Source organism: Crinia signifera, chromosome 9 (genome assembly GCF_055691185.1).
Source record: "Crinia signifera chromosome 9, ASM5569118v1, whole genome shotgun sequence".
In the NCBI taxonomy this organism is placed as follows: domain Eukaryota; kingdom Metazoa; phylum Chordata; class Amphibia; order Anura; family Myobatrachidae; genus Crinia; species Crinia signifera.
In genome coordinates, this window is record NC_139225.1 from 21,528,685 (window position 1) to 21,544,533 (window position 15,849).

Below are 15,849 nucleotides of genomic sequence, written 5' to 3' on the forward strand. Positions count from 1 at the left end.
ACTCTATATTCCCTCTCACATGTACACACACATTACAGAGAGCGTATCAGTCACATCAGTCCCTGCCCCAGTGGTGCTTACACTCTATATTCCCTATCACATGTACACACACATTACAGAGAGCGTATCAGTCACATCAGTCCCTGCCCCAGTGGTGCTTACACTCTATATTCCCTATCACATGTACACACACATTACAGAGAGCGTATCAGTCACATCAGTCCCTGCCCCAGTGGTGCTTACACTCTATATTCCCTCTCACATGTACACACACATTACAGAGAGCGTATCAGTCACATCAGCCCCTGCCCCAGTGGTGCTTACACTCTATATTCCCTATCACATGTACATACATTACAGAGAGCGAATCAGTCACATCAGTCCCTGCCCCAGTGGTGCTTACACTCTATATTCCCTATCACATGTACACACACATTACAGAGATAGTATCAGTCACATCAGTCCCTGCTCCAGTGGTGCTTGCACTCTATATTCCCTATCACATGTACACACACTTTACAGAGAGCGTATCAGTCACATCAGTCCCTGCTCCAGTGGTGCTTGCACTCTATATTCCCTATCACATGTACACACACATTACAGAGAGCGTATCAGTCACATCAGTCCCTGCCCCAGTGGTGCTTACACTCTATATTCCCTATCACATGTACGCATACATTACAGAGAGCGTATCAGTCACATCAGTCCCTGCCCCAGTGGTGCTTACACTCTATATTCCCTCTCACATGTACACACACATTACAGAGAGTGTATCAGTCACATCAGTCCCTGCCCCAGTGGTGCTTACACTCTATATTCCCTCTCACATGTACACACACATTACAGAGAGCGTATCAGTCACATCAGTCCCTGCCCCAGTGGTGCTTACACTCTATATTCCCTATCACATGTACACACACATTACAGAGAGCGTATCAGTCACATCAGTCCCTGCCCCAGTGGTGCTTACACTCTATATTCCCTCTCACATGTACACACACATTACAGAGAGCGTATCAGTCACATCAGCCCCTGCCCCAGTGGTGCTTACACTCTATATTCCCTATCACATGTACATACATTACAGAGAGCGAATCAGTCACATCAGTCCCTGCCCCAGTGGTGCTTACACTCTATATTCCCTATCACATGTACACACACATTACAGAGAGCGTATCAGTCACATCAGCCCCTGCCCCAGTGGTGCTTACACTCTATATTCCCTATCACATCACATGAACACACATTACAGAGAGCGTATCAGTCACATCAGTCCCTGCCCCAGTGGTGCTTACACTCTATATTCCCTCTCACATGTACACACACATTACAGAGAGCGTATCAGTCACATCAGCCCCTGCCCCAGTGGTGCTTACACTCTATATTCCCTATCACATGTACATACATTACAGAGAGCGAATCAGTCACATCAGTCCCTGCCCCAGTGGTGCTTACACTCTATATTCCCTATCACATGTACACACACATTACAGAGAGCGTATCAGTCACATCAGCCCCTGCCCCAGTGGTGCTTACACTCTATATTCCCTATCACATCACATGAACACACATTACAGAGAGCGTATCAGTCACATCAGTCCCTGTCCCAGTGCTGCTTACACTCTATATTCCCTCTCACATGTACACACACATTACAGAGAGCGTATCAGTCACATCAGTCCCTGCTCCAATGGTGCTTGCACTCTATATTCCCTATCACATGTACACACACATTACAGAGAGCGTATCAGTCACATCAGTCCCTGCCCCAGTGATGCTTACACTCTATATTCCCTATCACATGTACACACACATTACAGAGAGCGTATCAGTCACATCAGGCCCTGCCCCAGTGATGCTTACACTCTCTATTCCCAGTTACATGAACACACACATTACAGAGAGCGTATCAGTCACATCAGTCCCTGCCCCAGTGGTGCTTACACTCTATATTCCCTCTCACATGTACACACACATTACAGAGAGCGTATCAGTCACATCAGTCCCTGCCCCAGTGGTGCTTACACTCTATATTCCCTATCACATGTACGCATACATTACAGAGGGCGTATCAGTCACATCAGTCCCTGCCCCAGTGGTGCTTACACTCTATATTCCCTATCACATGTACGCATACATTACAGAGAGCGTATCAGTCACATCAGTCCCTGCCCCAGTGGTGCTTACACTCTATATTCCCTCTCACATTTACACACACATTACAGAGAGCGTATCAGTCACATCAGTCCCTGCCCCAGTGGTGCTTACACTCTATATTCCCTCTCACATGTACACACACATTACAGAGATAGTATCAGTCACATCAGTCCCTGCTCCAGTGGTGCTTGCACTCTATATTCCCTATCACATGTACACACACATTACAGAGAGCGTATCAGTCACATCAGTCCCTGCTCCAGTGGTGCTTGCACTCTATATTCCCTATCACATGTACACACACATTACAGAGAGCGTATCAGTCACATCAGTCCCTGCCCCAGTGGTGCTTACACTCTATATTCCCTCTCACATGTACACACACATTACAGAGAGCGTATCAGTCACATCAGCCCCTGCCCCAGTGGTGCTTACACTCTATATTCCCTATCACATGTACATACATTACAGAGAGCGTATCAGTCACATCAGTCCCTGCTCCAATGGTGCTTGCACTCTATATTCCCTATCACATGTACACACACATTACAGAGAGCGTATCAGTCACATCAGTCCCTGCCCCAGTGATGCTTACACTCTATATTCCCTATCACATGTACACACACATTACAGAGAGCGTATCAGTCACATCAGGCCCTGCCCCAGTGATGCTTACACTCTCTATTCCCAGTTACATGAACACACACATTACAGAGAGCGTATCAGTCACATCAGTCCCTGCCCCAGTGGTGCTTACACTCTATATTCCCTCTCACATGTACACACACATTACAGAGAGCGTATCAGTCACATCAGTCCCTGCCCCAGTGGTGCTTACACTCTATATTCCCTATCACATGTACGCATACATTACAGAGAGCGTATCAGTCACATCAGTCCCTGCCCCAGTGGTGCTTACACTCTATATTCCCTCTCACATGTACACACACATTACAGAGAGCGTATCAGTCACATCAGTCCCTGCCCCAGTGGTGCTTACACTCTATATTCCCTATCACATGTACACACACATTACAGAGAGCCTATCAGTCACATCAGGCCCTGCCCCAGTGATGCTTACACTCTATATTCCCTACCACATGTGCACACACATTACAGAGAGCGTATCAGTCACATCAGTCCCTGCCCCAGTGGTGCTTGCACTCTATATTCCCTATCACATGTACGCACACATTACAGAGAGTGTATCAGTCACATCAGGCCCTGCCCCAGTGATGCTTACACTCTATATTCCCTCTCACATGTACACACACATTACAGAGAGTGTATCAGTCACATCAGGCCCTGCCCCAGTGATGCTTACACTCTCTATTCCCAGTTACATGAACACATATATAATTTTGTTGTGTCCAATTAACCGACCAGTATATGTTGGAGAGGAAACACACCCACAAACTGGGGTTACATTCAAACTCAACACAGACAGAACCTTAATGGGAATATATCTTCAGAAATATGATTCATTGCTCTTCAGTGCCCTATGATAGGGGAGGGGTGTGGGGGGAATTCTTCTTTAAACATCTATGGCATGCAAATGATATAACAGATGTGACCCACAGTCACGCATGGTAACGGCTGTTTTGATGTTTCTGCGCAGGTTCGGGAGTAAAGAAGAATACATGTCCTTTATGAACCAGTTCTTGGAGCACGAATGGACCAACATGCAACGTTTTCTCCTGGAGATATCGAATCCGGAAACCATCTCCAACACGGCGGGATTTGAAGGCTACATTGACCTTGGGCGCGAGTTATCAATGCTGCACTCTCTACTGTGGGAAGTCATCTCTGTGGACCAGGTAAGGAGAGCATCGGACGTATTCATAACGTGGTGCAGGCTGGGATGCAAATCCAGGCAGCTGGCTTAATGTGCTTGTAGTCCCTCCCCCAAGCTACAATAACCACACCCCCTTCACTGGTGCCTGGGCAGGAATAATAAATGCAGCAATCACTCTGCTTTCTGTGGGGGGGGGGGGGTTTATGCGCATTTTAGCCGCTATTTCCCCATGCGCAATGCATGCGGTACGCATATGCAATCTTTTAATAATCGCTTCATTTGCAAATTCTCTAATTAGCAATGAATTGGGCCCTAAATCCGCCTACCAGCCGGAAGTGACTTCATCGCTCTTGGTGACACCTAGTGGTGAGATCGCCGCTCAGGAGAAAGTAGCCGCCTTTCATCTCCCAACTTCACATTAATACAGTGGTTAAACCTTAAGTGGTATTCCCATTAGAAGGGGGCCGGGCGAAGAAGCAGACCAAGGAACGTGCTGTCAGAATCACGGCAGAGACTCTGTACTGCTAAATGTGGGAGCGCAGAATAAGAGCAGTCACTTCTCATTGTCATCATTTCCTAATACATGTTCATGTCCGTGGTTTTACTGCTATTACTGAATATTAATACCGTCGTTTGATTCAATTCCCAAGCAGCTCCTAGAATTCAGATTACAGCTCAAGTAATCTGTCACCAAACGGCTATCATCCAGAATGTGCCGCCATTTTGTTCAGGGCATAAATATTCAGCGTAACTGTGCACTCGGAGCCAGTGACATCACTGAGGTGAGGCGTGTGTGCCTCCTGCCTCAGTGGCATCATTAGTTCATAATGAAAAAATAGGCTGAATATAGGATGTGCAGAACTTTATCTGCAATAAGGCTGTAAAAAAAGTACAGAACATTCTAGAAAATTCTCTGTGGGTGATGTACATGGAAATGTTTTCCGGTTGATCTGTACTGTATCCTTCATATCTGTCTTGTATTTGCCCACAGGCCACAGTAACTAAATTAGGCCCCCTTCCTCGTATCCTGCGGGACGTGAACACGGCGCTCAGCAACCCTTCCAGCGCACAGAGCTCCGTCACTAGCGATCACTCAGCCTCCACGCCAAACACCAGCAACAACATCTCTGTTGGGCTCCAAAAGATGGTAATCGAAAATGACTTATCTGGGTAAGAACAGCTGAAACGCTCGAGTCCTTGTCCCCCCCCCCCCAATTGTGACTTTACCCCCCGCAGTAATTACTTCTCCGCAGTGCCTTCTAGACTCCGCCGGGTAAGTGGCTAGGAATTAGACACTCGCACACACCTCCACTGGGGAACTCTCCTCTTCCCCTTAATAATGTAATTATACTGATCAAAAGAACGATAAAGTAGGAATGTTAAATGCAGGCTGCATTGTATTTAACAGCTTAATTAGGAGAAAGTGGGAAAGAAAGGCCCTGTCTCTCTAATTACAACTTTCATCCCTAATTCTGCTCAGCGTGTGGTGCTACTGTTTAAAAATGGATTTACATCCGCACGGAGGTTGGAAGTAGCAAGCGATGGATGTCCTACACGGACCAGGTCCCTAGTGTGGAGTAACTGCTTCTCCTACTAGCTGTAAGGATAATCTTATATGTCGTGTTATTAGGGATAGTGACGCGTGGGTGTATTGTATTGTGGGAGTAGTGGCCGTGCTAAATTATGTAGCTCTCCCCCGTTCCCGGGAGCTGATGCTTAGGAACTTACCTGCTTCCCTGCATCTGCTGATGTGTCCTCATACACCTATTCCCATGGGTCAAGCAGCTGACCAGTGGTGGTGCAGGTGATCCGATGCTGTATCCTTGTCCACAGCACTGAGTCACACATGCCCGCACTTATACCAGATGCCTCCTGCTGCACTAACGTATCTGTGCATCCAAGGAAGCAGCAGCGATGTCTCCTCCTACCACATCTGTGACAAGTCCCTAATGTACAAGGTGTTTAGGATTAGTGGTTTGGGCCGGCTATTTAGACCCAGCGTCAATACACCATATGGCACCATTGATGCGCTCTGAAAGAAAAAACCCGCCTACCGTGTAACATGTACACTGGGCTACGACCTGCAGCCACGCAGGAATTGGTCCTGCAGATGAAGCATCTGCCAAAGTAGTTTTGTCTGTAATAGTTGTTTTATCTATGCACATAAAATGCATATTTTTTTAGCGAGAAGGGAGAAATTACCGTGGCCGTATAACCTAGTACCTGGCGTGCTGAGATTGCTATTTGGTGACACTGAAGCTAGCATGTATAAGGACACATCTGTTGTTGGTGACATCTGTACACTGAACAGAGTAAGCACAAGGCACCCGCCACTAGGACAAAGATGGGGGCAGCCAACGAAGACGGGGGCCATGCTGATCATCTATATATATGTCTAGTGTCAGCAAGTCTCCGAAACACTGCCACCTGCTGGCATCGAATGAAACTACATCTTTGTCACACACATGCACAAACACAGAGGGTAGCAGACTAGCTTTAGTACAGTATGTAATAAAATCCGGTACTTGTGTATTTTGGCGGCGCCCGTCGTGGGCATCGTGTGCCTTAACTTTAAGGCACAGGACGCGACGCGATGGATGCGATTTCTCCATAGGCTTCAATGTTAAAATATTTTTAACATTGAACCCGATGGAGAAATCAGGTCCATCGCGTCGCGTCCTGTGCCTTAAAGTTAAGGCACACGACGCGACCGACGCGACCGACACGTTTTCTCCATAGGCTTCAATGTTAAAATATTTTTAACATTGAAATACTGTCGGTCGCGTCGGACTTGTGCCATTATAATGGCACAAGATCAAATGTAGTTGATAAAGTCCATCTAACATAGAAAACAATGGGAAATGGGCCAATATGGCCCATTTCTCATTGTATATGGCCCCGTCATGTCCAAATATAAATGCCCCCCATTGTCAGCGGCACCCCAGTATTGACGCCAACCCGAAGCGTGGCGAGCGTAGCGAGCCCGCGAGGGGCGGCGGTACGCGTCCTACGACCTTTTCATACCCCTACTATCCACGTCGGCGTGGAGTTGAGAATAGAATAGTGTGGCGAGCGCAGCGAGCCACCGAGCCCGAAGCGTGGCGAGCCCCGCGAGGGGACGCGGATACCTTCACAGGTAAACGCGTCCCTTCGCGGGCTTCACAGGTATCCGTGTCCCCTCGCGGGGCTCGCTGCGCTCGCCACGCTTCGGGCTCGGTGGCTCGCTGCGCTCGCCACACTATTCTATTCTCAACTCCACGCCGACGTGGATAGTAGGGGTATGAAAAGGTCGGAGGATGCGCACCGCCGCCCCTCGCGGGCTCGCTGCGCTCGCCACGCTTCGGGTTGACGTCAATACTGGGGTGCCGCTCACAATGGGGGGTCAGTTATATTTGGACATGACGGGGACATATACAATGAAAAATGGGCCATATTGGCCCATTTCCCATTTTATTACATGTAAAATGGACTTTATCAAGTCCATCTTATCTTGTGCCATTATAATGGCACAAGACCGACGCGACCGACACAATTTCAATGTTAAAATATTTTAACATTGAAGCCTATGGAGAAATCGCGTCGTGTGCCATGTTAATGCACACGACGCGACGCGATGGACCCGATTTTTCACACACGATGGACGCGATCCTCATCGTGGGCGCCGCCAAAATACACAAGTACCTAAAATCCTACTGGATGAGGATTATATTATTACGGGTTGGGGGACTGATTCTGGGTGATGAGACTGAGACCAGCTCAGATGATCACTGCAGCTTTGTGCCCCATAGATGTCTGAGAATATTGACCACCCACTCTCAGGTCTTAGAGTAATGGCTTATGGATGACACATTCCAGTATGAGACAGAGAGGAGGCGCTATGTACTGTACCTCGCTTATAGATAGCATCATTATATATATATATATATATATATATATATATATATCCATTCGTGTCTTGTCCTCTGCTCTGACCACTCTGTGTGCCTGGAGGGATAAATGTGGGTAATATCAGATCAGAGTGAGTCTGAAATGCCTCGCTCCCTCTGCAGGACATTAGGACCCAGTGACATCACTTAGGCACGCTGCATGATATGTTTTTAGTGATGTCAATATTAGACCGTAAATAATTGAAATGACGACAAGAATTTCCTGCTGATTAGGACATTATGGGGCCCATTTAGCAATGAGTTTTAGATATTTTAAACTCCTTGCATAGAACTGGGGCTCCAGCCAATCAGCTGTCATGTGTTGAGCTCCTGTCATATGTTTGAAATATGACAGTTGGGAGCTGATTGGTTGCAGCGCCGTCTATCACACGCAACAAGTGTTAAATAGCTAAAAGACATTGCTAAATTTGGCCCGGATGGTGGATGTTAGCAGTTTTATGCTGCTACAGGGGCTGATTCCAGATCGCACAGATTTCTCCTAACAGATACAAATGTCAATTTTGTACATATAGTGCGTGTGCATTTACACATCTTTGCACAGGTTAGATGCACTTTTACCCCATGAAATAGGGCAGTCTAAGCTAGGGCAATAACCGTGCAAGCACTTGTGATCCCCCTGCCTTGGGTGAGTGTTCCTAAGCTCTGTGCAACTAGGAGCGGTGGGGACGGGGAAGGGAGTCTGCCGGATCTTTTACCTCTAGCGTGAGGATGGTCTCACAGACGGTGGGTTCAGCAGCGGGGATATAAAATTAGTTGGCGGTGCATGTTCCCCTGCAATAGCCCTATGGATACTAACATTAGCATAAATAAGGCTTCCGCGGCTTGCCGGTAACTACACCCACATTGCCTGCGTGTCAGGGTCAGCCCTCAATATTCTAGTCACTATGCAGCACAGATTTATTAAGGTTCTCCTACTCAGGCCATGCATGCACTTGTAGTTCCCCAATCACTACACAGCTACAGGGGCTTTGTATGGGATGCTGTGGTTGAGCAGACAGTGAGGGGGCTGCGGATGTTCTGATATGTTCTCTCTCACGTGGTACAGGGAAGCATTTACAGCTCGTCTCCCTCTGTTTATCTATTTCCCCGTAGTCTGATAGATTTCACACGGTTGCCATCCCCAACTCCTGAAAACAAGGACTTATTTTTTGTCACAAGGTCTGCTGGGGTGCAGCCGTCGCCAGCACGAAGTTCCAGTTACTCGGAGGCCAACGAGCCCGACGTGCAGATAACTAACGGCAGTAAGAGCTTGTCAATGGTTGACCTCCAGGACAATCGGGTTTTGGATATTGGCACAAACACGTCGGGCATCGGGGACTCTTTAAATGACAGCCAGACGTCTTTTAGTCAGTTGCAAGCGATATGGACGGCACGGACGCCACAAGGTAATATAATGACTATGACAACAGCCAGGAGAACGGGACAGACTCCCACCACTCCCAACGCAGATGCCACCTTGGGCAGGCCACAGCTTTTGGCACCGTTATCATTCCAGAACCCTGTATACCAAATGGCAGCAGGTTTGCCGGTATCGCCACGGGGCCTGGGAGACTCTGGTTCGGAATGTCATAGCTCGCTCAGCTCCCATAGTAACAGCGAGGACTTATCCGGAAACAAACATGGCTTTATTAATCCGGGCAGCAGCGAGGACTTTAGCCGGCGCTCTGGGGACATGTCTCGGAGGCAGCTCTCTTTAACCGAAAAGACTGGTCAGCCTACCATGCCGCGCCAAAACAGCTCTGGTCCACAGAGGCGAATAGATCAGCCGCCCCCTCCACCACCACCAATGACCAGGGGCAGGACTCCGCCAACGTTACTCAACACAGCGCCCTACCCTAGGCCATCGAGCGGGAGCATGATGTCCTCCTCCCCAGACTGGCCCGGCAGTGGGGCTCGGATGCGGCAGCAGTCATCGTCCTCCAAGGGTGACAGCCCAGAGATGAAGCAAAGGACTGTACATAAACAGGTTAGTTACTTTATTTTCCTTAGAGATGCCTGTATACCTCGGTTATGCCTTGTCCGGTCAATGCCTTGCTGTACTATGGAGTTAGGATGTAGATGATGTTCTAGATCTTCCCTGTGTATACTATGACCACCGATCTGTTGTGGAAAGAGTCTTGCCAGATATATTTGTTGTGTGGTACATGAAAGGCTTGGCGGACATCTGTACATTTGGTGTTTGCTGTAAGCACTCAGCTCATTGGTAAAGGCGCACCAGCCCTGTCCCGGGGTACGGTTGGGCCGCACCAATTGGGTGTAAGCGTAGCTGCTGGATTGTAGGCAATTGAATCGCATATAAAAGGTTTATGTTCTTGTGTGATCTCTGCAATTCACCTGTCTGTGTACTTGGATGCAAAAAACTTGTCCCAAAGAGCTTACATTCCACCATTGGCGCCTCCTGCTGATAGAACTGGTTACTAAAGATATTTCATCTTTTTCAGATCTGATCGCAGTCCAAATTTGTTCTCAAAATGGACAAAACCATGTGCACTGCAGGTGGGGCAGATGTAACATGTGCAGAGAGATTTAAATTTGGTTGGGGTGTTTTGAAACTCAAATCAAAATTTCAGTGTAAAAATAAAGCAGTCAGTATTTACCCTGCACAGAAACAAAGTAACTCACACAAATCTAACTCTCTCTGCACATGTTACATCTGCCCCACCTGCAGTGCATATGGTTTTGCCTATTTTGAGAACAAATGTGTACTGCAATCAGATCTGGATAAGGGCCTATGTCTGTGGTAGCCAACTCCGGTCCTCGAGAGCTGCCAACAGTTAACGTTTTCCAGGTCTCCTCACAGAATCACAAGTGAAGTAATTAGCTCCACCTGTGGATCCTTTATAATGTGTCAGTCAGTAATGAGTGCACCTGTACAGTAGCCAGGTTGTCTGGAAAATGTGAACTGTTGGTAGCTCTCGAGGACTGGTGTTGGCTACCACTGGTCTATGTGATATATTTAGTTGTAGACATTTAGAAACTCACAAGTTGGGTTCTGTGAGGTGAAGGAAAGTGGAAATAAATGTCTTATAATGGAGTCCACCTGAGTGGCGCGTGATTGGCCTGGGCGGCAGATTCAGAAACTCAAATGTGCAGAAATTTAATAACGAGCGATGTCATCTGATCTGTCGAATCACTGCAGAGATAGTCACACCTCACTGCAGCCCAGTCTTGCTTGAAACTGGGTACCAAGCACTTGTGTGCCATTTAAACACCGCAGCAACGGCAGTTGGTGCCCTTTGTTCGGAATATAATCCCCCACCACCACCCGCCCTTGCTCCAGCTGTAATTCTGTATTGCAGATACTTTATATGAATGATACAGGATTGAGTCACCGTCTTGTTGGTTTCTGCTTTATAGAGTCTCTGTACAAATAGGAGATAAACACAACAAGACAATCCCCTCCAGGCCACGGGCTCAGCCGTGCACTGCCCCACCGTATCCCTAATTGAGTAGTACGAAGTATGGGGCTATCGTCACTGCATCTCGCACAGCGTATTATACGGAGGCTGTTATCAGCCTCCTAATGGATAGAAGCTCCGTTTTATTCCCATTACAACCTGTCACAATAGAAATGATAACTATATAGAGTGCTTTTATCACAGCAGCCAGTGATTTGTCTGCTGGTACAATTAGATTGCAAGGTCGTCCATGCAGAAAGGAGAAGCGGGCAGTAGTGACGCTGCACAGCCATTGGCTGTCAGCAATCTGCAATCTTTATTGCTGCGATAGGTGCATGTTGGGGTGTAGTGTCCTATGTCTGTATAGGGTGTAATAGATGTATTATGGCCAGCGGTCAGGACATGTTGGGGTGTAGTGTCCTATGTCTGTATAGGTGTAATAGATGTATTATGGGCAGTGGTCAGGACATGTTGGGGTGTAGTGTCCTATGTCTGTGTAGCGTGTAATAGATGTATTATGGCCAGCGGTCGGGACATGTTGGGGTGTAGTGTCCTATGTCTGTATAGGGTGTAATAGATGTATTATGGCCAGTGGTCAGGACATGTTGGGGTGTAGTGTCCTATGTCTGTATAGGGTGTAATAGATGTATTATGGCCAGCGGTCAGGACATGTTGGGGTGTAGTGTCCTATGTCTGTGTAGGGTGTAATAGATGTATTATGGCCAGCGGTCAGGACGTGTTGGGGTGTAGTGTCCTATGTCTGTATAGGGTGTAATAGATGTATTATGGCCAGCGGTCAGGACATGTTGGGGTGTAGTGTCCTATGTCTGTGTAGGGTGTAATAGATGTATTATGGCCAGCGGTCAGGACGTGTTGGGGTGTAGTGTCCTATGTCTGTATAGGGTGTAATAGATGTATTATGGCCAGTGGTCAGGACATGTTGGGGGTGTAGTGTCCTGTGTCTGTATAGGGTGTAATAGATGTATTATGGCCAGCGGTCGGGACATGTTGGGGTGTAGTGTCCTATGTCTGTATAGGGTGTAATAGATGTATTATGGCCAGCGGTCAGGACATGTTGGGGTGTAGTGTCCTATGTCTGTGTAGGGTGTAATAGATGTATTATGGCCAGCGGTCAGGACGTGTTGGGGTGTAGTGTCCTATGTCTGTATAGGGTGTAATAGATGTATTATGGCCAGCGGTCAGGACATGTTGGGGTGTAGTGTCCTGTGTATGTATAGGGTGTAATAGATGTATTATGGCCAGCGGTCAGGACATGTTGGGGTGTAGTGTCCTATGTCTGTATAGGGTGTAATAGATGTATTATGGCCAGTGTATGTCCTATGTCTGTATAGGGTGTAATAGATGTATTATGGCCAGCGGTCAGGACATGTTGGGGTGTAGTGTCCTGTGTATGTATAGGGTGTAATAGATGTATTATGGTCAGCGGTCAGGACATGTTGGAGTGTAGTGTCCTATGTCTGTATAGGGTGTAATAGATGTATTATGGCCAGCGGTCAGGACATGTTGGGTATAGTGACCTATGTCTGTATAGGGTGTAATAGATGTATTATGGCCAGTGGTCAGGACATGTTGGGGTATAGTGACCTATGTCTGTATAGGGTGTAATAGATGTATTATAGCCAGCGGTCAGGACATGTTGGGGGTGTAGTGTCCTATTACTGTATAGGGCGTAATAGATGTATTATGGCCAGTGGTCAGGACATGTTGGGGTATAGTGACCTATGTCTGTATAGGGTGTAATAGATGTATTATGGCCAGCGGTCAGGACATGTTGGGGTGTAGTGTCCTGTGTCTGTATAGGGTGTAATAGATGTATTATGGCCAGCGGTCAGGACATGTTGGGGGTGTAGTGTCCTATGTCTGTATAGGGTGTAATAGATGTATTATGGCCAGCGGTCAGGACATGTTGGGGGTGTAGTGTCCTATGTCTGTATAGGGTGTAATAGATGTATTATGGCCAGCGGTCAGGACATGTTGGGGGTGTAGTGTCCTGTGTCTGTATAGGGTGTAATAGATGTATTATGGTCAGTGGTCAGGACATGTTGGGGTATAGTGACCTATGTCTGTATAGGGTGTAATAGATGTATTATGGTCAGTGGTCAGGACCTGTTGGGGTGTAGTGTCCTATGTCTGTATAGGGGTAATAGATGTATTATGGCCAGCGGTCAGGACATGTTGGGGGTGTAGTGTCCTATGTCTGTATAGGGTGTAATAGATGTATTATGGCCAGCGGTCAGGACATGTTGGGGGTGTAGTGTCCTGTGTCTGTATAGGGTGTAATAGATGTATTATGGTCAGTGGTCAGGACATGTTGGGGTGTAGTGTCCTGTGTCTGTATAGGGTGTAATAGATGTATTATGGCCAGCGGTCAGGACATGTTGGGGTGTAGTGTCCTGTGTCTGTATAGGGTGTAATAGATGTATTATGGCCAGCGGTCAGGACATGTTGGGGTGTAGTGTCCTATGTCTGTATAGGGTGTAATAGATGTACTATGGCCAGTGGTCAGGACCTGTTGGGGTGTAGTGTCCTATGTCTGTATAGGGGTAATAGATGTATTATGGCCAGGGGTCAGGACATGTTGGGGTGTAGTGTCCTATGTCTGTATAGGGTGTAATAGATGTATTATGGCCAGCGGTCAGGACATGTTGGGGTGTAGTGTCCTATGTCTGTATAGGGTGTAATAGATGTATTATGGCCAGTGGTCAGGACATGTTGGGGTGTAGTGTCCTATGTCTGTATAGAGTGTAATAGATGTATTATGGCCAGCGGTCAGGACATGTTGGGGGTGTAGTGTCCTATGTCTGTATAGGGTGTAATAGATGTATTATGGCCAGTGGTCAGGACATGTTTGGGTGTAGTATCCTACTGTATGTCTATATAGGGTGTAATAGATGTATAATATAGTTTAGTGTAGCATCTGGCAGAGCTGTGGATATCTGGAAGGAAGTGACAGTCAGTGATATATAGCCATATAACCTTGTTACCAGTAACGGCACCGTTAGCCCTCACCATAGCATACTTTCACTCTCCGAACTTGCGGGCCTAGAGCGCTGCGTCTGTAACTGGCCGAGCACTGGGCTGTATGCCGTCGCCTCCTCTCTATCTCAGACCATCAATCAGACTGTCGGCCTTTTGTTTACAGCTATTGATTTCTGAGTAATAACTCTGCAAGTGTTGACATTAGTAAATGTAGCATGCATGTGTGTACTGTAGTGATCAATACTAATTCTGGGACGGCGTTGTTCAGGTGCCCGGCTCTGTGGTAATGCTATGAATAAGAATCAGAAGCAGCCATACTGTGCAGAGATTGTGTCCTGTCCTTGCCTCTTATTAGAACATTATCCTCCACCGTTGTGCCGGCACGAGACCCCCCGCACATCCCTGTTTCATCATTAAATTCTCTCTGAAGGGAAAATATTTTAAGAAATTGCTATCACTCCAGTATCGGTGGGCAGATGACAGACGGAACATATCGGTCACAGTGGCATCATACCCACTTCCTTTAGAATGGTAGCGCCATGTAGACGTGCAATGCTTCAGTTTCTCACCGTATGGGGCGAGTAACATTACAGCTGACTATGTAGCATCGGTGGTCTTACAAGTCTTCACGTTTTCTGACCCCCGACCATAATGGGTGTAGGAGCAGAGGCTGTACCCACAAGATTGTTGCATTAGCTCCATTGACCCCCTGAGCAAACAGTGCGGAATATGACGTCGCCGGTACAGGAGACGACTAGCACACCAGTGGATAAGTGCCCCTTATGCAGCAGAAATAGCGCAGCGGTGTCATAACCCTGGCTGGGAGGTCAGAGGTGGGAAATGTAACTGTACAGTGCCTCCCCGTAGACATGGCAGGCTGCCCTTACTGGTATGGGCACTGTCACAGTATAACGTCTGGCTATGGAAGAAAGATGCAGCCTCTCAGGGTTGTGCAATGTCAGCGCAGACTATCCACACTGTATGGTAACGCGTTCTTTATCTGTAATTAATTTGTAGCGGTATTAATAACTCTGCAGATATCAATATAAAATCAATTCTCCTCCTTTGCCCAGTGAGCGTGATTGGAATACCTGACACTGCAAAGTGGGCAGGCAGAAAGCAGACATGTACCCCTACAAAGGAGGAGAGGACTTTAGCAGCGGTGGTGGGTTGGAAGTAGTTCCATTTGCCCTATTCCTGCATACCACAGGTCATCTGTTTCAGTTTAGTAGTTTGTACCTTTATACCCCTGCCCCTTTCCTTCCATGCAGTCTCTGTTTTGGGCATTTTGAGTTATCACAGTTATCCTGGGAGTCTTAGAGAGCGGTTTCTTCCTAAAGATGACCCATCAGGGTAATTTGCTGGGTAGGTTCATCACAGAGAAATGTATAATAGTGCCTCAGCCACAGGACCACCAACAGTAATTACACCCCTCGCTATGCTGTCCTGTATATGTCTTATTAATGCTGGAGAGATTACTATCTGAGCAGACAGTCATCAGTGCGCATTGCAGACAGATCGTGTAAAGCACAAATAGAAACTGATGCAAAGG

General features: G+C 47.3%; 1 protein-coding gene across 9 annotated transcripts in view; it reads left to right on the forward strand.

The window, feature by feature from the left end:
* DAB2IP (DAB2 interacting protein) overlaps positions 1-15,849 on the forward strand; it is a 499,976-nt gene that overhangs the window by 445,432 nt on the left and 38,695 nt on the right. For 8 of the 9 annotated variants that reach the window (XM_083161386.1, XM_083161390.1, XM_083161388.1 and 5 more), the window contains 3 exons: positions 3,776-3,974; positions 4,944-5,122; positions 8,992-9,865. In XM_083161386.1, coding sequence (XP_083017512.1) covers positions 3,776-3,974; positions 4,944-5,122; positions 8,992-9,865 — 1,252 coding nt within the window. The remainder of the gene's footprint in view (positions 1-3,775; positions 3,975-4,943; positions 5,123-8,991; positions 9,866-15,849) is intronic. The other variant, XM_083161385.1, reaches the window with a different exon arrangement.